This window comes from Acomys minous (genome assembly GCF_964271855.1).
Source record: "Acomys minous genome assembly, chromosome: 11".
Classification (NCBI taxonomy): domain Eukaryota; kingdom Metazoa; phylum Chordata; class Mammalia; order Rodentia; family Muridae; genus Acomys; species Acomys minous.
In genome coordinates, this window is record NC_140492.1 from 77,779,233 (window position 1) to 77,803,294 (window position 24,062).

General features: G+C 39.6%; 1 protein-coding gene across 13 annotated transcripts in view; it reads right to left on the reverse strand.

The window, feature by feature from the left end:
• Positions 1-22,765, reverse strand: part of CAST (calpastatin) — a 100,226-nt gene extending 77,461 nt beyond the window's left edge. For 2 of the 13 annotated variants that reach the window (XM_084801145.1, XM_084801142.1), the window contains exons 1-3: positions 21,859-22,029; positions 10,042-10,104; positions 1,104-1,175 (exon numbers count right to left, since the gene is read on the reverse strand). In XM_084801145.1, coding sequence (XP_084657271.1) covers positions 1,104-1,175; positions 10,042-10,104; positions 21,859-21,888 — 165 coding nt within the window. In that variant the 5' untranslated portion in view covers positions 21,889-22,029. Of the gene's footprint in view, positions 1-1,103; positions 1,176-10,041; positions 10,105-12,197; positions 12,273-21,858; positions 22,031-22,513 lie in introns of those variants that run through there. The other 11 variants (XM_084801133.1, XM_084801131.1, XM_084801136.1 and 8 more) reach the window with 10 other exon arrangements.
• Between the last annotated feature and the right edge of the window lie 1,297 nt (positions 22,766-24,062).

The window sequence follows — 24,062 nt, forward strand, 5'->3', positions numbered from 1 at the left end:
GCACGTGATAGGCTGCAAAGTTGCAATAGGATCAACAGAAAAATTGTATGTATTAGAAGCTACAAGCTAAAAGGATCATATCTTGAATTGAAAGGTGATGCTTCAGTGATTTCTTTATAAGTTGCAAAGCTTAATGGTGTTAATTTTGCAAGAAAAGACTCAGAATTCATGGAACATATCATTGACCTAGGTCAATCTCACCTGCATCTTATTGCCTTTGGAAGACTATCAAGGTTACCTAGCCTCTCTGAGCCATTGTTTCCTAAGCAATAGAGGAATGAATAGTTTAAGGTTATGAAGAGGTTCCATAAGATAATTACACACAATACTTAGCAGAGAACTCAGGGTAGTGAATGATTATGAGAGGGATTTTAATCATTTTCTTAAGAATCAGGAGAACAATGGTTCACTTGTTGCTTATTTACTATACATATATTTATCATAATATCATTGAACACATTATATAGCTTCAATAATTATACTATAAATGGTTTTTCTGGATTTTTAAGTTATTCAAACCATTGATAAGCCATCTAGGACTAGAGAGATGGTTCAGTGGATAAGAGAACTTATTACTTTTGAAGATGACCTTGGTTCGGTTCCCACACTTTTCTCTAAAACTGATGTCAGCTCACAACTCCTTAAAACTCCAGTTCCAAGAGTTCTAACACTACTTGCCTCAGAGGACACCTGCAAAAGCATGATGACCAAAAACTCACATGGGAGCTAACACACGTACATAAAAATATTTTTTAAAAGAAGCTACATCCTCTCTTTTAGTAAAGAAACAATATGATATCCACCAATTATTTTCTATGAGATAAGCCCTTTTAATCAGGTATCAAAACAAATAAGAAAGCACCTATGTGGCCGTTTGAATAATAAATGCCTCCCTTGGGCTCCAGCATTTGAACACTAGCTCACCAATAGGTGGTGCTGTTTAAGGGTTTAAGAGGTGCAGCCTTGCTAGAGAAAGTACACCACTAAAGGCTGGGGTCCAAGGTATTGTGTGCTTGTTGCCTTCCCTTTGGGCATGACCCATTAGTGTCTTCCTTGCAGAGCAATGAGGACCAAAGGCTTCCTTGGATTCAGAGGTGACTGACCTTGGTAGCTGTGGCTGCTCCACCAGCATGGGCTCTCGAAGGCTGGCTGCGTCCCACATGTGCTGCTTTTTTCTTGGAAACAGAAAATATTAATTTCAGTGGGAAACAATACCAAAACAGTGTGAAAATTATCATACTCCTACTAACACTTTATCAAACAGCAGCTGGGATAATACACTAAACATACATACACAAAGGAAACAAACATTTGAAAATTTCATATTGTTGCCTGAAGAGTAGTATATAAATAGTGAAAAGCAAGTTCCACAAAAGCCCTCATGTGAGCAATCATCATTTTGAACCATGAAGCCCTTCTCAAAATGTCATACCCTATGCAGCAGCTCCCTGGAGGACAGCTTAGCAATAGATCTCAAAGACATAATTATACTGAGAAAATGTCGTACTGGAGAAGTAAAAGCAAGAATCTTTCTATTCAAAAGTGAACTACTATAACATCAAAAAATTGAAAACAGTATAAGCAGAACTTATGATGTGCCAGGCAACTGTTCTACAAGAAGAAAAGAACATTATAATCTTCTAATAATAAAACCTATGAAAACAGTATTCTGAATGTGTGACATGTTTTAAGGGCCACATGCCTTAACTTTAAATCTGCACATCAGCCAACAAATCTGTTACCACACCTATCTCCATTTTAAAGCTGAAGAGGCTGAGGTACAAACCGAATAAATAATTATCTATCATTATAGCTAGTAAGTAAGGATGTCAACCTTAGATTCTACCTCCTTTATGAATATAATACAGTTATATTATGAAATATTACAGAATAAAGTAACATGTTATTAAAATTATGTCACAAAAGAACATTAAATGAAAACACATTGTTTGTATTTCACACAGAGAAAAGTAAGATTATAAAACAGCATCTATAAACGCATTCATACTTGCTGACCTTTATATGGGGATATTTTCCAAGGCCCTCACCTACAGCTTTGCGCAGGCTAGACCAGTGCTCTATCAATAGGGCTATACTCTCAGGTGAAAAGATTTAAAAAGAAGCCGGGTGTGGTGGGGCGCTCCTGTCATCCAGAAGGCAGAGGCAGGCATATCTCTGTGAGTTCGAGACCAGCCTGGTCCACAAAGTGAATCCAGGACAGCCCAGGATACACAGAGAAACCCTGTCTCAAAAACAAACAAACAAAACCAAACAAACAAACAAAAAACAAAGATTTGAAAGGAATATTTCTTTGACTTTTTCTATTTCTTATAAGACTATTATATCTGTGATAGGAAAATTAAAATGCACAGTTTTTGTCTTAGGATAGATAACGTCTAGGTGTACACTAGCTGACCACTCTCAGAGTCCTTCAGGAAGATAACTATGGTGGACTCATCCTTAGAAAATGTCATCAAGGAAGCATGAAGGAATGGGAAAGAGTTCCAGGCCCCTGGAGTTACTTGCAGGATGAATATATAATCTCCTCCAAACACACACACACACTCACTGCAATCAACAAAGGGAGGCAAACTCTGAGAGAAATATGGTAGGAAAAAAGATAGATGAATGGAACACTATTCATACGTATCTGGATTGTAATAAAAAGCTAAGACAAGACATGTAGAGACAAAGAAAAATTCAGCTTTATTTTCCATACAGTGTTTCAAGAGTATGTGTCTTGTGCCCTACACTAGTATTTGGATTGCAGTGCTGGCTACACAGATCTACACATATAAAATATGGCCAGAACGATGTATACATGATGTATAAATATCAATTCCCTCGTTTTGAAATTGTGCTATGGATATATAAGAGTAATCAATATCTATGCTACAGTATGCAAGGAACCACTCTATGCCATATCTACAAATTCCTGTGAATCTATAATTATCTAGACCTGTTATGGAAAGTATACTAAAGATATGAGCTGAATATCTACCAGCAAAAAGCACAGGCCTGTAATAAAAACTAAAGCAAGTAGAATTAAAAACTGTTAGACACTGCAGGAGAAAAGACTTAGGGACATGGCAACAGAAAATATGCCAAAAGACCCCACAGAGCAAAAGGGACAGAGAAAAGTACAAGGAGCATCCACAGGCATTAGTGGGAGCAGGTCAATCTGCTCCTTCACAGGAAACTGCCAACTTCCAAGGAAAAGTGAGAGATGTAGAATCAAAGTATTTAAAGAAAATATGGCCAAAATATTTTCAAATTTCATGAAAACTATAGCTAACAACCCAAGAATGTTAATAAATCCCAAGGAAGGGTTAAATATTGAGACAATAAAGTATTATGAAAATATCTCTGACATTCTAAGAGACTGAAAAGTCTGCTGGACATCACAACCAGTGGTCACCTTGAGGTCACTTAAGACTAAAGAGCACTGTCCTACTCTGCCTTTAAGAGGACAAGGTAAGAACCAACCTTACTTGCCTTGGATTTCCAGGTAATCAGCTTTTATAACATAAGCTAAGGCATAGCTGTAATCTTCCATTATGTACTCTTCCATGCCCCCGGCCCAGAGTAATGTATGTATGTCCACTGCTGAAAGCAGCAAATACAGAGGTAAAAGTGCACCATAATGGATGAAAGCAACATCTGTGGATATTGGCTGATGAACAATGATTGTTTATAGTACTGTTTTTAGTCTGGCTCAGTTGGGATCATCTAGAGCCGGTGACTCAGTCCCTCGTGAAACTGTTGAAGATTTCTGTCCAGTATTCCACCACACATTTCCCTCCCATGGGAGACTTTCTGTGCTAGTCAATAAAGACAGAGCAACTCCCTTTGTTAGGGACAGACACACACAGAAAGAACACACAGAAACAGATTCACAGGACAACCTTTAAGCAGACAACAGATTCAGACTCAAACCATAGAGAGAAGAGAGAAGTCAGAGGAATCGCGGAGAAGAAAATTCAAATCTGGACCACTTTTGATTAAATGACTCCAAGAAGAAGTTCTTTTATTTCTTTCTTAATGACATAATTTTCTATTATTGGTTACTTGGAGTGTATCACTATTGCAGTAAATCCATTAAGAGTATAAAATAAGGAAACAAGCAGGATTTTATGTTTATATTTCCCAGATGCCCAGTGATGATGCCATCTGCCTCATGCAAGGAAGATTGGTAAGATCGCAGCTTCCTCCAAACAAAAAATTCTCTTTTCCATCTCCACATAGAGTGACTATGATCATGTGAGGACACTGGTCCACCTTTCCACTTAAGCCATAGAAAACAGTTCCAGAGTGCACATGTCGGGAGGGTGCTGACTCTAGCTTCCAATGATCTACAAGTGACTGATCTGATGTTATATGTGATAGCTTAGGTACGTAAACTTTTGCATTTGAATGACTGTTGAAACTTTCAGAGGCTTGGAAAATAGCATGCTCAAATAACTGCTCCAGATCGTTTTGGATCCGTTTGCTGAACTTTATTAAGAAACTGTAAACACTATCTGAATATTCTTAAAGGTAAATCAAACAAAAATTCATATCTGTGTAAACACAAGAGCAGATAATATTAATTTTAGTGAAAATAATTCAAGGAGGAGACAAAAATATTTTGTGGTATGAAGGCTATGGGAAATGGCTTTCAAATTTTGCCAAAAATGGAAAATATCTTAGATTATTGTTGAATTTTATTGTTCTAAAGTCATCCATTTCTTGTTTCACAACTCTAAGCATTACTCTAAACCTTAAAATAAATATGAAACAGTGTAGATCTTACTTTCTTATTTGCTTTTACCTCATGTATTTTAAGTAACAGCATATTAAACTTGGTGGACCATGACTTGTAACCTCTTGATAAAATATGTAGGCTTTGATGTGTTTGTTAAAGCAGTTCCGCACTAATAGTAACTACATTAAAGAAGAAATATTGTATTACCACATGAAAACATATTATTTGAAAACATCTTCCAGGAAGATGTCTTTTCAAAGGGCAGGCAGGTTCCTCAGCATCATCAATTATAGTGCTTTGATTATTCTTTACAGATGTTCTTGTACAGCATAACTTAAGTGCTCCACAATGATGCTTTTATTATAAAGATATAAACAAATACTATCACAAATGCAGTGCAACACATGGGATACTCTGGTTGGGGAAAATTCTGATAAACATTGTACAGAACAAATCTAAGGAGTAACTCTTAACACTATGCAGAATTTTAAAATGAACAAAATGTGCCCCGTTTCACGGCCTAACAGCACACATTCTGGCAACCATCTTCCGGCAGTGTTTCTGTGTTTTATTTTCCTAGTTCCTGTTTATGATCTCCAGGTGAAAACCTGCAAGGTGGTCCAATCTCATCTTCTGGTGCTGATCTGCTGAGGAGTCTGGAGAATGCTATCCTCTCCTGGCTATCCTTGTACTCTGACTCAGTTTCCCTCCCTCACTCCTCATCTTCAAGGAAAAAGGGTTCTGTCTGCACCATAGAGGTCCAAATGATGCGATACTACTTTGAATGGCAAAGTGCAAGGAAGAAAAATAAGAAGGTGGTACAGAAACAAATTACAAAACGGTGACAACTGTAATATGAAAGTCTATTCAGTCTCTATATTTGGAGGTAGAATTTTTTTTTAATTTAAAAAAAATTTTGAGAATTTCATACATGAGTACTGTATTAAATAACTCCCCCTTTGCCTTTCCTCTTATGTCTCCCACCTCATGTATATATATGTACATGTATATATGTTTATATGTACATGAATATATATGTGTGTGTGTGTGTATATATATACATTATATATATATACATTATATATATATTATATATATACATATATTCAATGGAACATGAACTTGCATGAATGTTCCACAGTCAGCATAGACTCATATAATGGCTTATAACCGTAAACCAATGTTTGAGAGTCCACTCTAGGATGTGATAATAATGATGGCTAAATCAGTTACATGAGGAACACTGTCCAAAACTATTTGGGACAAGCTCTTCTCATGTAGCCCTGATTGGCCGGCCAGGAACCTTGCCCTATAAATCAGCCCTAGTCCCCCTACCTCCCCAGTGCTACACCTACAGGACAGTGCTACCACATCCAGCTGATGGCTCCTTTTTGGTTTTATTAAAAAAAAGATTTCTCTGCCTCAATGTAAATTATCACTTATTTCCAGTCCATGTCTTATTAATGATGGTCTTTTCTTGTCTGTGCTTAGAAATTGCTATTTCATTAAATACACAGTCTTCCATATCTATGGATTCAACCAACCACAGATCAAGGATATTTTGGGAAAACTTCAGATGTATAGAACACAGGTATGATTTTCCTTTGTTACTTTTCCATAAATAATATAGTACCACAACTATTCCAATGACATTCATTTTGTACTGGGCATTCTTAGTATTCTAGAGGTGACATAGCTCATGAAAGGACTTAGATTAAATGGACATCCTGTGTCACCTTATGTAAGGATGTGAGTATTCATGGAGTTTGATAGCCACAGTTGGCCTTGAAATCAGTCATCCATGAGAAGAGACAAATGGCGGTATTACAGAAAGCCACAGGTAAACACACCAAGATGTAAAAGGTGGCCATCTCTCTGGTTTTAGATTCTAGAGATGGTATTGCTTCCTTCAAGTTGGTTTTTCGAATGGTTATACTGTAGATGCATGACTTTGAAAGAGTTCCTAAAAAATCAATGTATTTAACGAGTATGAATATATGACATCACATTAATTTAAAAATATTCAGAAAATTTTGTAGCCGAGGTTATCAGTGTTGAGACTGTGGGTGATATTTTTCTAAGTATATTTTAATTCTTCTATTTTAAAAAAGATTGACTTCATTAAAGGAAAAGTATCAGAAGCTCGAATGAGTCAATAATTTATTTAAATGCATTAGAAGAAGTAACTAATGAGGAAGACAAGCCTCGCCAGCCTATTCAGGCAAGATAAATATATAAACTACCTTTTCCACTCAACGCTACTTATACAGCTCTTTATTTAGTTACAAAAAAGAAAACACCTATCACTAAAATGGAAGATTTTAAATTTGTCTCTGAAAGATCATGTCCTTTCAGGTTTTTGTTTTTGTTTCCCAGGACATCACTAAAGTAAGTTTCCAAAAAGCTCCTATTTCCCCAGTGTGGCCAGATCTGTCAGTCAAATACTTTAAATAGATTTGATTGCAAGTTCTGGGAGACTTCTTTGTTCTGCTGTATTTAAAACACTGGTATTAAATGTTTTTATTTTTATTTTTCCTGGACTCTCATTCTATTTTAACCTTCTCAACCCATGCAACTCTTGGTCTTAGAATGCTCCTACATTTGAGGGAAACTTGATGAATTCTTAACAAAAGAGGTATGCAAGTTCCCACAGGTTCTTACCCAGCTCCATCTTCAAGCTTTGTACTTGAAATTCAACATAATAAATGGTGCTTCCCACGACAAAAAAAGAAGTAGTTAGATTTGCTATGAGGCCAGAGCTCATGGAACTCTTCCTGTATGAAGGTATTGCCTGACTCATGGATTATTCTTTTCATGCTTAAATTCTACTGAATGCTTTGTCTAAAGCAAAAGCAGTCGTTTAAGCTTTAGGAGACGGGAAAGACTCTATTCCAGCTTTGTCATCCAGCTGGGACAGAGCAAACCAGCCTCCAGCACCGGGGCAGGAGTTGTGCATGTGAACTTCCCAGCAATGACACAGAACAATGTCACAGCTATTTCATCTGCTAGCAGACAGCACCGTTTTACTCCCCCTTTTGATTTATACAATAACATTACAGTTTCAAATCCAAAATGAATCATGCGTTGGCAGAGTCAAACCTTACATTCTTTCCTAACAGCACCCTCACACGGCCTCTGAGTAGTCCGGCCCAAGCCTTTGACAAGTAAGATAGACTTAATGATCCATATATCACAATGACTGTGGTAGCAATTATGCCTGAACCAACAATGTCTGTCCACTTAAGATACGATTTAAAAACGTCCAAATTATAATGGAATCGGCCAGAAAGACTGTCTGGAAACTCCTTTATTATCCACTTTGCTGTACCAGATAAGATTTCTTTTCTTGTGCATATAGTTGAATCTCAATATCAATTCAGAATAATATCCAAGGACTTATATTCTTCTTTGAAAAAGTAAAGGGCACTATGATTTCAAACAGAAAGTTCTTGCTATTTGCCTAAGTAAAACTAATTTGATAGATAATTAATCTTATAATTTATTTAAAGGACAGTGTTGATAAAATGACTAAGTGATATCAGAAATGAAAACATGTTTATATGAAATTTTATTTTTAATGATTTTTTAAAGGAAATAAGATGGAATCTTACTTTTATTTTTAAAAAATGTATTCTATAGAAACAAAAAACTTTAAAATAAATTTCTATGGTAAGAAACATTGAAAATTAGGGTCAGTAAGGTGGTTCACTGGGTTAAAGTTCTTGCTTTAACGCATGGTGACCTTAGCTTGACCTGTGGGACCAATGGGTTGTAATTAACTCTTGAAGGAATTGTCCTCTGACCCCCGTACACACACTGGCACATCTCTGACCTAAACGCGTGCACACGCGCGTGCACACACACACACACACACACACACACACACACACACACACACACTGGGTAAAATGAAATAAAACAAAATATTCTGAAGCACATTTCTATGGATATTGGTAGAATGTTGACAAGAAAACATTACACACTATACTCACATACTGAATTTCAGAAAATGAGCAGGAAGAAAGTCTCAAATTACAAAAACATCTGCTCAATATTGATAATGAAAAGAAAAAATAAGACAGCCACTTTACATTTTCTACATATCCAGTCTTTCAGGCCAGATAGCCACTAACAATGGGAAGTGAGATGATTTCTTCTTAGTAAAAGTGATGAGAACCCCCGAGAACATCCACCGAGACAGAAGACAGGGTACAATTCCTCCCTAACTGTTCATTGTGTGAACAACTGCAGTACATCGCTTTCACGTCTGTAAAATTCTTCTACAAAAGAATCACTATCATGGGTTAGTAGATGCAGCCCTCAGGAAACCAGTAACAAGACAGAGATGCAAGCTCAGTGCCCTTTGGAGAAGACAGCTGCTACAGGATACTTCCATGGTGTAGTCACTCAGCACTACAAGCCCACAGTGGTCATCAGTCAAAGCAGAAATTCACAAGAGCAAGAAAACACACGTGAAAGCAAGGAGGCTTGTTCTTCCAATGTCTCCACCGAACTGACGCAGATAAAAATTACTTTTGTCTCCAAGCCTGAAGGACCTGTTCACTGTACTCCTTTCATGGTACATTCTCCTGAAAACATATGTCCCCCTCCTGCCACTGCATTTGGCTTCCTTATATACATGTCATGTTCACCAACAAAACAAAAGTTCCCAATTCTAATAGAAAGCCATTTGCGCTGCTTCTAACTGAAACTGGCTAAAAAGGGTCATTATGGAGATTTTATTTTCATGATTTCCCACTAACATTCTTGAGTCAAATCTTAGTTAAAGCTAAATTTTTTAAGACTGGGAATATAGCTCAGTGGGTAAAACTACTTGCTGTGCAGGCATGAAGACTTGAGTTCAAATCCCCGGAACTCATGAAAAGGTAGACCCACAGTGTGAGTGTTTGCGAGGACATGAGAGGTAGAGCCAGGAGAATCCCTAGAAAGTCCTGGGTCAACTGACTTTGTTTACATAACAGAAATAACAGAAACCCGGAATCAAAGTTGAAGGCAACTGTCCTCTGTCCTCCATACCCACGTGCATGGATACATGTGCACCCACAGTACCCACATTTACAAACATCCCTGAACACACACACACACACACACACACATATGCAGCATAATACAAAGACAAAATATTCCCTAAATTTGCCAACTTTCCAGGAAGTATGCTTTACATTATTATTTAATATTGAAAAACAGAATTCATCATTTTAAAGCAAAACCAAAATAATAATAATAATAATAATAATAATAATAATAATAATAATAATAATAATTGCAGAAAGTACCTCATCAGATCCCTTCTTTTCTTCTGGTCTGGAAGATGATCCAGTATTCTTTTCATTAACATGCTAAAAAATATAAAAGAAAAAAAAGATGTTCAATAGAGGAACGTGACATAAGACAACAAACAAACAAACAAAGCGCCCTTTTCATATTGGGAATTCTCCATTAGTCAGAGGCTCTCAAAATCAAAGGATCATACGAATATTCATTTTGGAGCTGGAACTCAGATGCAAAATTGATGTTAATTACACCTTGGCATCTCACCACCTATAAAATAGCTCATGGATTTCTGAAGCCCACACTTGCTAGTACGGGAGACATCTAGCTCATCACTGAGATGAGATCCTTTAAGGATTGTGTTGTATCTGAAGCTGTTCTCTTTTTTTTTCTTTATTTTATTAATCTTATTCTATGCACTTGGGTATGAAGGTGTCAGAATCTCTGAATTGGAGTTACAGTCAATTGTGAGCTGGCATGTGTGTGCTGGGAATTGAACCTGGGTCCTTTGGGAGAGCAGACAGTGCTCTTAACAACTGAGCCACCTCTCCAGCCACCATCTGAAGCCATGCTTAAGCATCTCAGCATGGGCACAAGCAGATAGTATGTGATAAGGACAAACAGCTACAACAACATTCTAGGTCACCCATCAGTTCCAACAACTCTAAATTCTCTTAGAGTTCTTCCATTGTATATTTTCCAACACAAATGATAAAAATATGAAGGAAAGACCGTGCATAAAATTGCTCCTATTTATGTTTTTAAATTGTAAATATGTCCATGAATAGAATCCTCGTTTTTCCAGACACGGATCTTCAATAAGTTCATGCAGCCATTAGCTTTGACAATAAGGTAAAATAAGTCTATTAAGTTTCCTCTATTGATCATCTTCTTGAGAAAAAAATATTTGTATGATCTTTGGAAGAAGAAACAAGTGATTATCTAAGTTATTGCATACTGTGAAAAGCAGACATTGGGAAAAATAAGACATGTAAAAATAAAAAATGATAGTTCTCTGTTGCTTTCAATCATGATCGTTCTTTTTGAAACCAAATTATAGGGCCTAGAGATGGCTCCATGGTTAAGAGCACTGGCTGCTCTTCCAGAGGATCTTGGTTTGGTTACCAGTAGCTCACAACCAACTGTAACTCCATTTCCAGAGGATATCCCTCTTTTGTCCTCTGTGGGCACCAGGCTTGCACATAGTGCATAGGCAGACAAAACACTTACACATATAAGATCATAAAAAAAGAAGTACATTTGAAAGTAATACTGTATTTTCTAGGGCAGAATCATAACATGGATTTGTAGGCAGAAGAACAGTGATAATAGTCACAATTTTGTATTATCCACAAGGTACTTTATGCCTTTTTATTTGATACTAAAAAAATAAGCTATACAATTTTATGAATTTTATGAACGAGGAAATTAAGCATACTAGCAAGCTGGTGTTTTTAGGGCACATACTTGCTAGCAAATGTGAAACAGTCACAAAGAGAGTTTGTTGTTTTTTGGGTTTTTTTTTAACTTCAAATTTGTTGTTTCCCACTCTACCGTGCTAGATGACATTAGGTAACACTACAGCTATATTAGAAGAAAGGAAACAGCCAAGATACTCATGGCAGGAATATTCCCTTAACTGTATTTTGCAGTTGTTTGTTTGTTTGTTGTTTGGGTTTGTTTGCTTGCTTTTGTTTTGTTTTTCAAGACAGGGTTTCTCTGTGTAGCCTTGGCTATCCTGGACTCCCTTTGTATACAAAGCTGGTCTCAACTTCACAAAGGTCCGCCTGCCTCTGCATCCCTCTGAGTGCTGGGATTACAGGCGTGCACCACCGTGTCGGCTCCTTAACTATTTTGTATAAACAACTTGGAGTGAACTGCTTTCACCAATGCAGACTTCTTCCCCTACACAAGCACTGGCAAGGCTAAGTGAATTGAATCTACTGAAATGAGCCATATTGAAACAGTTTGATTAAAAAAAATTCCCTGCTGGGCTTCTTATTGCTCTGTATTCAGGTCAAGGGTCTGTTTATCTAAAAGTGAGAGCAATCAGCACTGAGTAATTGATGAATCTTGAAAAAATCAAAACCAAACCAAACCAAAACAAACAACCCCCATATAAAAGCCTATGTCTAACCCAAGGGTGATGATGTGGGCTTACTGGGGAGTTGGCGGTGAGGGCATCACTTGATCCTGGGGACTTGAAACCAGCCTGGGCAACATGCTGAGACTGGGCCTCAATAAACAAACAAATATACAATTAAATAAACAAGCAAGTCCACAGGGTCCACATACACACTGGTGAATGAAAAGACAAGACTAAGGGCTATAGAATACATTTCTCAAATCATGAAGCCCTTAGTTTGATATTAGCTCCTTAGGACATTGTTGCATAAGGTACTGAAACAAAAGCTGGATATTTTATTTGTAATTGACTTTATTTAATTAAAAAAACAAAAGGCAGTATCTCAGATGATTACAAACAGTCAGGTAGAGGATTGCTACAAAACTAGAGGCCCCTGGCAGAACTTCATCCAAACAACTTTTTCCAGGTTTTACTGCTGCCTTGTTCTTGGACATATCATTGCTCACTTAAATTTATTTTGTCTAAACGCTGTCTTTTCCCATCTCTAAAAGAGCCATCAGTTTGAATAGTATAAAAGATAGTATTTGATAAGGTCAAAACAAAAAATGCAGATTCACGAAATCTGTCTCCTTTCAGCTTCAGTAACCCCAGAAGCAGGACAGCACACAATCACCAGGGTGTCCTTGGCTGTTGGCTGATCAGGCCAGGAACCTGCAGTCAGGAGCTGATGCAGAGGTTATGGAGTGGTGCTACTTACTGGCTTGTTCTTCATGGCTTGCTCAGTCTGCTTTCTTTTTTTTTTTTTTTTAATTTATTTTTTTCTCCTTTATTAATTTATTCTTGTTACATCTCAAAGGTTATCCCATCCCTTGTATCCTCCCATTCTTCCCTCCCTCCCATTTCCCCCTTATTCCCCTCCCCTATGACTGTTCCTGAGGGGGATTACCTCCCCCTGTATATGTTCATAGGGTATCAGGTCTCTTCTTGGTAACCTGCTGTCCTTCCTCTGAGTGCCACCAGGTCTCCCCCTCCAGGGGACATGGTCAAAGGTGAGGCACCAGAGTACGTGAGAAAGTAATATCCCACTCTCCACTCTACTGTGGAGAGTGTTCTGTCCATTGGCTAGATCTGGGTAGGGGTTTAAGGTTTACCGCCTGTATTGTCCTTGGCTGGTGCCTTAGTTTGAGCTTTCTTATATAACCCAGAACTACCAGCCCAGGGATGGCTACACTTGCAATTAAGAAACTGCCGTACAGGTTTGCCTACAGCTGGATCCATTGGAGGTATTTCCTTAATTGAGTGTCCCTCCTCTTAAATAACTATACCTTGTGTCAAGTTGACACAAACCATCCAGCACACTGTAATTTGCTGTTTGCACATACATGGACACAGGATTATGTATACCTGTACTTGAAAGTAAACTGCAAAAACCTTGAAATTTAACAATAAACATTTCTTTTTTTCCCTTTCTTTTAAAAAAGATTTTTTTATTTACTTATTTTATGTATATGAGTGTTCTAACTGCATTACATCTGAATACCTGAAGAGGGCATTAGAGGGCAGACATGGTTGTGAGCCACTATGTGGTTGTTGGGAATTGAACTCAGGACGTCTGGAAGAGCAGACAGTATTCTTAACCACTGAACCATCTCTCCAACCCAACAATAAACATTTCAAACACTAAGCATTTCCTTAAATTTAGTAGGGTGCCCTGTATAAACCCAATGCCATTATTATGCTAAGAACATTATCAAGAACTTCCTACTGGTATCAATTTCTAATAAACAACAACCTTATAGATTAATCATTTCCCTCATAGATTCTTGGGCTTACTCTATATTCAGCAGTCTATTAATAAAGTCAAACCAGTTAAATGTTTTCACTGAAATTCAAGTTCCCAACATTGGGAATAACTGACCAAAACTGACTTAATAAGGTTGGTGAATAAAATGAAGTGTGAATGGTACACATCAATATTTGATCCTGTTCAGGAACCTGCAGTGAATCTTTCTAAAAGTTAAGAAAGAAAACTTAGTTTATCACTATCACATGTGATTGGTATCGTGGCCATGAGGAAGAGAAGCATGAGAGAAGGGAAGAGTGACAGATTCCAAAAGAGAATGACTATGCTACTATTGGATCCTGTATGATGAAGGAAAAGGAACTAGTGCCACTGCTAGGCACTCTGTTTGTGTTCCCTTTTTCTCTCCATAATGACTCTAGGGACCACACATTGTTGCCTCATCTCCAGATAAAGAAAATTGATGCTCTGCTTTGTCATGGCAACGAATGTTTACTCTCTGGTCAAAGATTGGGCCACATAGAATCAGGTACAACCTAGCTAGGATTTTGTATCAAGCCTTTAGGGTAAGCTAGTGCTCCAACATGAAAGCAAAACATCTTCCTATTCTAAAACCATCCTGTTATAAAGAATTAACCAACACTTAACACAGGTGGATTCTACTGAAAATTAGTAGAGGAAAAGTCGAAGCCAGAGAAGAGCAAGATAGAATGCCAGCCTTAAAACAGTGAAGGTAAGAAACCACACAGGGAGTTACAAGAGAAGGAGGTGGCCAATGCTATCAATGCTACAGGAGTTTAGTGGCAGGTTGTGAGGCGGGTGATATCAGAAGATCTTTCCTGTCTTACATTAAGAAGGAATAATTGCCCAAATTCTTTCTACCCCAGACAGTGGCAGATATTTGGAAAGGACAACTGTCCTGTGTCCTCATTGTAGGACATAGCATTATATGCTTGAAATTGTTTCCCACCGTACAGCCATAAACCTATGAGGAAATCAGGAGTCAGAAGTCACAAGGACTACAGCAGGAACTCTTACTAAGCTAGGGACTTTTGCTGGACTGCTGCTGGGCTGCAGCATCTGGGGACCTTCCTTACTGTTACCTAGACATACACAGTTACACACAAGGATACATGCCACACAAAGTAGGATACAAACAAACATCTACCTACAAAGGAAGACAGAAAAACAGCAATTCCAATAGCATAAATTCCTAAGGCTAGTGTACCTCTGAAACTAAGGATTAAAAAAAAAAAAAATTAAAAAAAAAAATATATATATATATAAACTTTCTTTTAGAAGGAAACAGAAACAATCTATATAAAATACTGATCATATAATTTAATGAATAAACTACATGGTTAATAAATATGATGTCTAAACAAAGTTGCTTGGAAAAAGTGGGAAATGTTACTTGAATGCTGTCCTTCAGCTTGGAGATAGGTCACATAGTCATGTCAGAAGACATGAGAGCAAAATTGAAGCAAGGACAAGGCTATCTTCAAAGCCCTGACACCCCAGCACATGCAACTCAGCTCTGTCAATAGTGTCACAAGCTCAAGGAAGGTGGCCTCCAGAGGACAAGAAACCACCCAGTTGGGTTACCAGGGCTGCCAAGCATGCTAGAAGCACTCAAGGAGCTTTGGGAAACACTTGTACCAGAGAGTAGGATATTAGATTGTGTCTGTGTAGGTCAGGATGTGGATACATCTTTCTAAAATTCCTTTGCTGTTTCTATTATGCATCCAGGATTGCCTTTGAAGGGAGATTTTTTTAGACATCATAACAGAAGTCTCTGCTTCCCAAAACACCAACTGAGCTGGTACCCACAGGGAGTTTTCCAGGGTTAGGCAGGATGTGTAGTACTGGGTATCTCCTGGGGAAACTGATTGCTCAAAGATGAAGCCCAGTGCCCAGTTCTCCCTCTCTTTCTCTTCCCCCACCTCTTCTCCCCCCTCCTTCCCTCCCTCTCTCCTTCCCTCTCTCTTACTCTCTTCTGAGACATGGTTTCTCTGAACTTGCTTTGTACACCAGGCTGGCCTCAAACACACAGTGATGCACCTGCCTCTGCCTCCCTGAGTGCTGGGATTAAAGGCATACACCACCATGGCCAGCCTCAGTGCCCTATTTTCACATTGCTATTTCCTGTACAATTCCAAGCCTTTGTGGGGAAGGACTGCATCTTCCTATCTGTACAGCCTCTCTCTTCAGTAAAGCAAACAAACTGTCACTTGCTTGCCACTTGTTCTTTGATGACTTCCTAAATGCACACATTGCCTTTCTAATCAGATGGAAATTATATTCTCTCCTTTTCTGGACCTGGGGTGAGACTGAGTAATAATGCTTATTTAAATGCTTTTATTTTCATACACCTCTAAAAATTGCCCCAGGTAGTATGTTTGCTATTTTTAGATCACTAAACTAGATAAAGAAGGAATGCTGAAAAAAACAGATTGAAAAAGTATGGGGCCAGGTACACATTGGTATTTTCCAAAAGGAAAAAAATTATGACAAAATCTTAGAGATCTGTGCTTATATGTACTCTGCTTCTTAAAATGAGATTATTCACCAAACAAGCAGAAGGGCTAGAATGTAATGCTGCCTTTGCTTCAAAACAGTCTTCCTGGGGTTAGTCCTGGGCTATGCAACTGATGCTGGATTCCTTTCCCCACCACCTCTGTTGGTATCATCTGGCTGCTTCTCAGGATGGATAGTCTCAAACTGGAGTAGACTAGTGAGAGGCAACTAGTGCAGCTGAGTGAGAACCTACGGTAACAGTTCTCAAGGGGTCACCTAAGAGCATCAGAAAACACGGAGATTTACATTAAAATCCCTATCAGCAGCAAAGTTACAGTTATGAAGTAGCAATAAAAATAATTTTATGGTTGGGGATCACCACATCATGAGGAACTGTATTAAAGGGTCACAGCACTAGGAAGGTTGAGAACCACTGACCTAAAGTGATATGAATGGGTAGGGCTCACACACACACACACACACACACACACACACACACACACACACACACACACAAGTTTCTCTCTGATGTCCGGAACATTCCAGAATAGCAGGCCAAAAGAATTGTCACTTTGGCTTTTATAAGTTCATCCTTGCAGCTCCTTCAGTCCCTCTTGCCTGGAGCTATTGCAGCTCTCAAAACTTCTAAGGTCTGGATGCCTAAGCCTTCTCTCTCTGCTAGTTTTCCATTCTTATCTGTTGCCTTGTAACTTACTTCCTGCCTTACATTCCGCCAGACGTAAATGCTCAGAATCACATCTGTCTTTTACCTGAGGGCAACAAATGGACAGAAAAGAAACCTGGAGGCCATGTGATCTTGGGTAAATAATTCAACCTTTCCATTTCTCCTCATTTAATAGAGAATAGTAAGTATCCCAATAGTTAATATATTTTCAGTGTTAAAGTGTGAAATGTTCCAGTATCTGGTTGTTTGTTTGTTTTTTTTTTCCTGGCTGAAAGTTGTATTAATAAGTTATTGAAAAAGACACGACACGGCTGAACAAAGAATGAGAGCCTAGAATTGCCTAAGCCCATGTTTCTTGCTGCACTGGCAGAGAGAATGGAGCCAACAACAACAAAGAAACAGAGGTAAGCCTCAAAGCCAAGGCTGGCTTTAAAGAATACAGAGTGATTCCACAGCTCTGTTTCCCTTGACATCAGTCTGATTGTGTGAAACGAATATTTGAGCTAAGTGTTGATATGAAAGTTTCATTCTCTAAGTCAAGAGACAACCATAGTTGCCTGGAAACCATTTGTTCAGTGCTCTGTCACATCACTGTGCATTAGACTGTCTCACACCACACTGCGCCAGAGGGGAAAAAACTGCATGTAGAATGAAAACCCATTCTTTTCATCAGCCTACAACTTGGCTGTGTAACAAACTGGCAATTCACGTGATTAGAATACTTTTTGTGGGGATGGGGTCTGGAGATAAGACTGCACAATACTGGTCATTAATGATGGCATTTGATTTCTGGATGTTCATTATACCGCTTTTCTTCTGCTCATATGTAAAAGTTTTACTATGATAAATTTTGAAACTTTAGGTACTCTTATGTCAAGACCGTTTTCCCATAGTCACCCACCAAGTAAATGCTAGCTGTTCTAGTTTTAAAACTAAAATTGTCACAACTCACAGAAAAGGGTACGATGGGGGTTAGGCTTCTTAACCATAAAAGAAAAATCAACCTATGAGCTAAGTACAGTGTGAACAAAATAAAAATATAAGAGACTGTGGACCAATGCAATGGCTCTGTAGGTAAAGGCACTTGCTGCCAAGCCTCACAGTTGAGTTTGATTCCCAAAACCCACATGGCAGCTAGGAGAGATCTAGGTGCACTAGTTTCTCTCTGGCGTCCACATGCACAATGTAGTATCCTGACTCCCTTCCCCCAACACACACACACACACACACACACACACACACACACACATTCCCCCACTTAAAATCTCTCTCTCTCTCTCTCTCTCTCTCTCTCTCTCTCTCTCTCTCTCTCTCTCTCTTTCTCACACACACACACACACACACACACACACACACACACACACACACACAGTCCTCAAATTAATCAGCTCTCCATCTGAAGTGATAAAGTTATACAACCAAGATTCTTCACTGGATGGAACAGGTTTTTTTGCAATTTTTCTTAACGTGTAAAACCTGATAGACTTTTCCCCAATTTATGGTAGTCATAAGGCTGTCTTAGTAAGTTTTCATAAAAAAGGAAGTCAAACAACGTTACTGCCATGTTAGTAAGATTTAGATCTTAAAAATATTCCGAAGTGAGGAAAATGAAGCACTGAATGACACCGCCTGCGTTAGCGCTAATTACTGCTTGCCCACCTCGGACTCTCAAATGACCATCCTCCGTTTCCACCCCCGAGAGCCACATCACTCTTTACAAACCACTTGTATAATATAATTAACTTTCTGGAAAGTTTTTAAACTGACGAAAGAACAATATCATCATATGTTACTCATTTTAAAAGGCTTTTATGCAATGAAAAATGATCCATTCAGAGACTGCCAGCCCAAAAATACTGACATTTGACCTTTTCTTTCTTGCTATCTTAAATACCTTTATGTGGACCTTATAATTTCACCTTCTTTTTGGAAATACGTTGCAGCCAAATTGTCTGTTTTACCATGGGAAGTTTACAACACTTTACTCAGCCTGGGTGCCATGTTGGAGCCTTCTAAATGACCCGGCTTCTGGATTATGCTCTTAGTGGGGCTATGAATCTAATTAACAAAGAAACACCTTTAATTATCGTGTGATAATAGAATCAACTTATGACTCAGGAATCTGATTACTGATTTACTCTTAAGTTCTGATAATTATGACGTTCATCAGATATTCTTTAAATGTAATTTTTAACATCCTATGCAGGTTTTTTTAAAAACTAAAATCATTTTTAGTTTAAAAAGATTTTTTTAAAAGAGGCTTATCATATCCAGTGTGAAAATATACAATATTATGTTTCCTTGGCTGGCTTTACATATAGCATGCTCATGAACATATCTTTACACTACTCTAATTTTATTCTGCCTAAAGTTGAATCATTCACATTATTTTTAATATTTAAAGAATCCTACTACGGATATTCTAATTATTGGATTCACTACAAGTATTCGAGATGAACGTGTGTGTGTGCAGAAATCCAAGGATATCTTTTGGAAACTGATTTCAGGAACCTTTTCGGAATCTAACCCTGCAGATGCTCATATGGCTTGTGTAGAGTGGCATGTTTATATCTAACCTATGCATGGCCTTCCATATGTGCTTTATGTTATACAATATTAAGGCATGCCAACAGCTTTATACTATATTGTTTTTATGTTGTTTGGGGAATAATTCAATAAAGATTCAACTTTTAAAAATTATTTTTGATTGATGGCTGAATGTGGATAAAATGGTCCAACTGCATATCTTTATTCATAGGCATATAAACGAATAAACAGAACTATTCATATATGCATTACATATATTTTATATACTCAAAAAATTTTCTGTGTGAACCACTGAAGAGCTATTTTTGGACAGATTTTGCATGCCCCAAAGTACACTTTATACCTGTATAATGTTGAGAGAAAGTACTACATGATTTTCATTTCATTCTCAAAATGGTCTGTGATCACTTATAAAATAGCCTTAAAATATAATTTAGGAGCAAGCCCCTTAAAACTTTCCTGCCTGATGCTATTCCGGTAGCCACAGTGGTGAGTGAAGGCCCTGAAATGCAGGAAGGGTGAATTAGGAGGTACTCTTGGCGTAACATATGCAGCACAGCCAGATTTTTTAAATCATAATTGATAGGGTATTATTACATGCTAAAATGTTACCTAGCATGGAGGGGGTAAACAAAAATGTTATTAACATTAATTTGACTTCTTAAAACATTTTTGCTAATGTGGCTGCTAAAGTTTTTTAAACCCATGTGTGGCTCATAGTACATTTTTTTCCTGAGAAATGTCAAAGTTTGGTCACAGACATGCGGAAGATTCTAGAAAGTAACCACCAAGCAGAAGTCTTTAAACAATAGTTCCCAAACTGGCTTCTAATGAGTATTTTAGCAGAAACATCAAGGTGTTTAACAGAGTGCAGTAGGTATTAAAGGCAAAGGTTTAAGCTCTCTTCATCTAAGTGGCCTGGCACAATATCCTTTAGAGAATGCTGAGGTGGGACAGAGAAGTCTGATGTTAGTTGAACACCTGCCATTCATGTTCACAGATAATTTAATGGTTGCACTTTGATAAGAATCATGAAACAATCATGACTCAAAGCAAACTTTTGCTCTTAGCACACCAATAAAACAATACACTTAAATAGCACAGAAAAGTGTAATGGAGAACATTCATGAAGAAACATGACTGAAAACACATATGTGGCATGTCTACTGCTGTATCTCATCCTTATTTACATCTTTTCTATTTTACAGCTATGGAAAGGCATTTACAAAGACTGGTTCATTCAAAGCATTGCCACTTGAGTTAAGAACTCCCTACCTTGCATTTGAAGGCTAACACACCTGGATGATGAAAGCATTCTCACTGCCCGTGTAACCATTTTCTAATTCTACCACGAAGTTTCTAGACTCAAAGCTTATCTGGTTACTACCTTTACTTTTCTGATATCTCATGCTGAGAGGAAAGTGAGCCTAAGAGTTTTAAATTCTCGCCACAAACCAACTTATGACTGTCAACAGAGGGTTTGTGAAGTCTTTTGCTCTCTTTCATTTTTTAAAAAAATGCTTTTTAAAACCATGCTTCCTGGTTTCAAAACATTACAAGTGCCAGCTTGATCGGGTATCACGCCCAATTGGTAGGACAGACATGTTCAGTGCACTAACCGAATGGAACACATTTGTCCTCTTGCAAAGTAAGGTAAAGTAGTGAGATGTACTCATTCTCTCTCTCCCACCCAAGTCCATCCTCTCACCTCTCTCCCCACCCCACCCAGACTGACTGATCACAGTTGTTCCCTGATGCTTTCTTTATTTCCATCCCCCCTTCCTATTTCGAATTTCAAACAGCAGCAGCCTACTTTTCTTCGTAAATTTTTAGCTTTACTTATCAGTTGAAAAACTAAACCTGGCATCTTGTGGCTCTTGTCTATGTATCCAAAAATGCGTTCCAAAGGGCGGAATTAAGGATTACCGTCCATTCAATTTGGGAATGAGAGCAGAGTTGGCTGCACCTCGCCGCCTAGAGTCTACCGCCCAGAGCACATCCGCATACCACAGAAGGGAGAGCCTTCTGCTTCTATGCGAGCCTAGCCAGAAGGTCTGCAAGGAGATATCACACTGTCCCCAGCCCAGCCCCTTCAAACTTTAGACAGTATTTCTTCTACCACCCAGAGGGGCGAAGTAAGCACACTCCGTTCCAAGTCCTTCCCAGGCTCTGTTCCTTCTATTTACCGTCTTGTACCACCAGCTTGCGAATGCCATGGCGACAACCCACGGAATTGCTCCGAGCGACGCGGTTGGAGACCAGTGAAGGACGCAGAGTGAGGTGCTGGTGGTCCCAGACTGACTCTCAGCCTGGCTGGGACCTGGCTGGCACCTCGTAGGGCACCACACATCTGCCAGGTGGGCGGGCACGAGAGGGAGGAGCAGTAGGGCCCGCCCACCGCTAGCGTGGTCCCGCCCCGTCTGATTCGGCCGGACTATAGTTAGGAAAGAGGTGTGTGTCACTTCTTCAGGCTGCCACTCCCTACATGGGGGGAGGGGCGGGGGGGGTAACTTCAGACGGAGGACAGACCCCCGTCTGTCCAGTGACAAGAGCTCACTCACTCAGAGGTCCCAAGTGAACTTGATTCCGCCTCCACGCCCCTGCGCACCAACTCCGCCTAGGCTAGCCCACGTTACTCCAGAAGCCCCTCTACCCAACTCCTGCGGCTACCCAATTCGGAGAGCCTCCGGCCACCTGCTTACCCGCAGGCACTGAGCCCTTATCTTTTTCTGTACTCCGGAAGGTGCCAGGGTGGGGCAACGCCCAAGACTACAGCGGGCCATTCCTGGACCAAGGTCCCTCTGTCACTTGCCCCGCGGCTCAGGCAGGAGTGCTACTCACCTCCTGGGTGTGGCTAGCCCGGGCGCCACGCCGGGGCCTGGGAGAAGCTGCAGGCTGTGGGCCGGGCTGGGACATTTTTGCCGAAGCCGTTGCCGACGCAGCCTCCCGGGAAGGCTCAGCGAGATCGTGCCGGAGGCCCCGGCCAGAGCTCGGGACCACAGGGGCAGGGCTGCGCAATGAGGCAGCTTTTCCGACCCAGCCCGCGCCCAGCTCCCCCTCGCCGCGCCGGTCCCTCCCCTTCCTGCCCTCCACCCGGGGCCGCGGGCCGAACTTGTCAGCGGCCCAGAGCTGCAACTTAACACCCTCCGCTCTGGGTTCGTACTCAGAGACCCTCCCTAGGCGGGCCCCAGAACTGCAGGCTTCTCTGCAGAGCACAAACGGAGGAAGCCGGAGGTTGCAGTTCCCGAGTGGACTTGTCCAGACCAATCTAGGGGTTGTGCAGCTGCAGAGCAGGACTAGGGCGTAGCCTAGACCCGGTCCCTAAGAATGTAAAGAATTCGACACCTTTTCTGCTATCCTAAACTAACTCAAATCTAGGCTAAATCTGAACTGTAGATAAGAGGATCTTGAAAACAAATTGGTCTCTGTGTGCTTTTGTACTTGTGTGTGTTTTATGTCACTTGCTTATTTATTTAGGCAATTTTGGAAGGTTAATAATGGTTTACAAGCAGGAGCCTGCCTGCTGTGCTCCAAACCAGCCGATAATCGCAGATTTTAAACTCATATCCTTTTCTGGAGCCTATAGGATTTGTTTCTGAGGTTGGATTGCTTTTGTTTTGGGCTCATCTTAGGCAGCACTTACTTCCTGATTTGGGGCTGGAAGTGAAATTTAGCTATCCTTTTGAGCGCTCAATCAAAGAGCGAGCGCGTCAGCGTGCAGCTACTGCTGGCTAGTGCCAGCCACGGAAAAGCCTGTGCAATCGCATCTTCCTTTGCGGTCTTTCCTCAACACTCTAGAGAGCTGGGTTTTAGACAGCTGAAGAGACAGAAGCAAGATTACAGAGCAAAGCCGGGCGTGGTGGCACACGCCTTTAATCCCAGCACTCGGGAGGCAGAGGCGGGCGGATCACTGTGAGTTCGAGGCCAGCCTGGTCTACAAAGTGAGTCCAGGACAGCCAAGGCTACAGAGAGACCCTGTCTCGGGAAAAAAAAAAAAAAGATTACAGCAAGATATGTCATGCTGTAAAAAGCTCGGAATACAGAATTATGGTTCTCCCGTGTCCCCTCAGTTTTAGAGGGTATCACCTCAACTTCTCAAAAATAGATTAGCAATAGTCTTGGATTAACATACATTTTTTTCTTGAAGTGCTCTACTTACTATGCCGACAGTATTCCAAAAGACAGGCAGCAGTGAAGAATACATACATAAAACCGAAACATTTTTGGTGTACAAACTGACTGTCATTAGCAAAAACTGGTCGATGGTGTGCATCAGTTACACCCAGAATGGGGAAAATTCTTAATCTGAAAGCAATGTCTTATGTTTTTCAACAAAATATTTTTGAAGATTTATACAAAAAAAGAAATTTATTTATTTCATTTAGTGTAT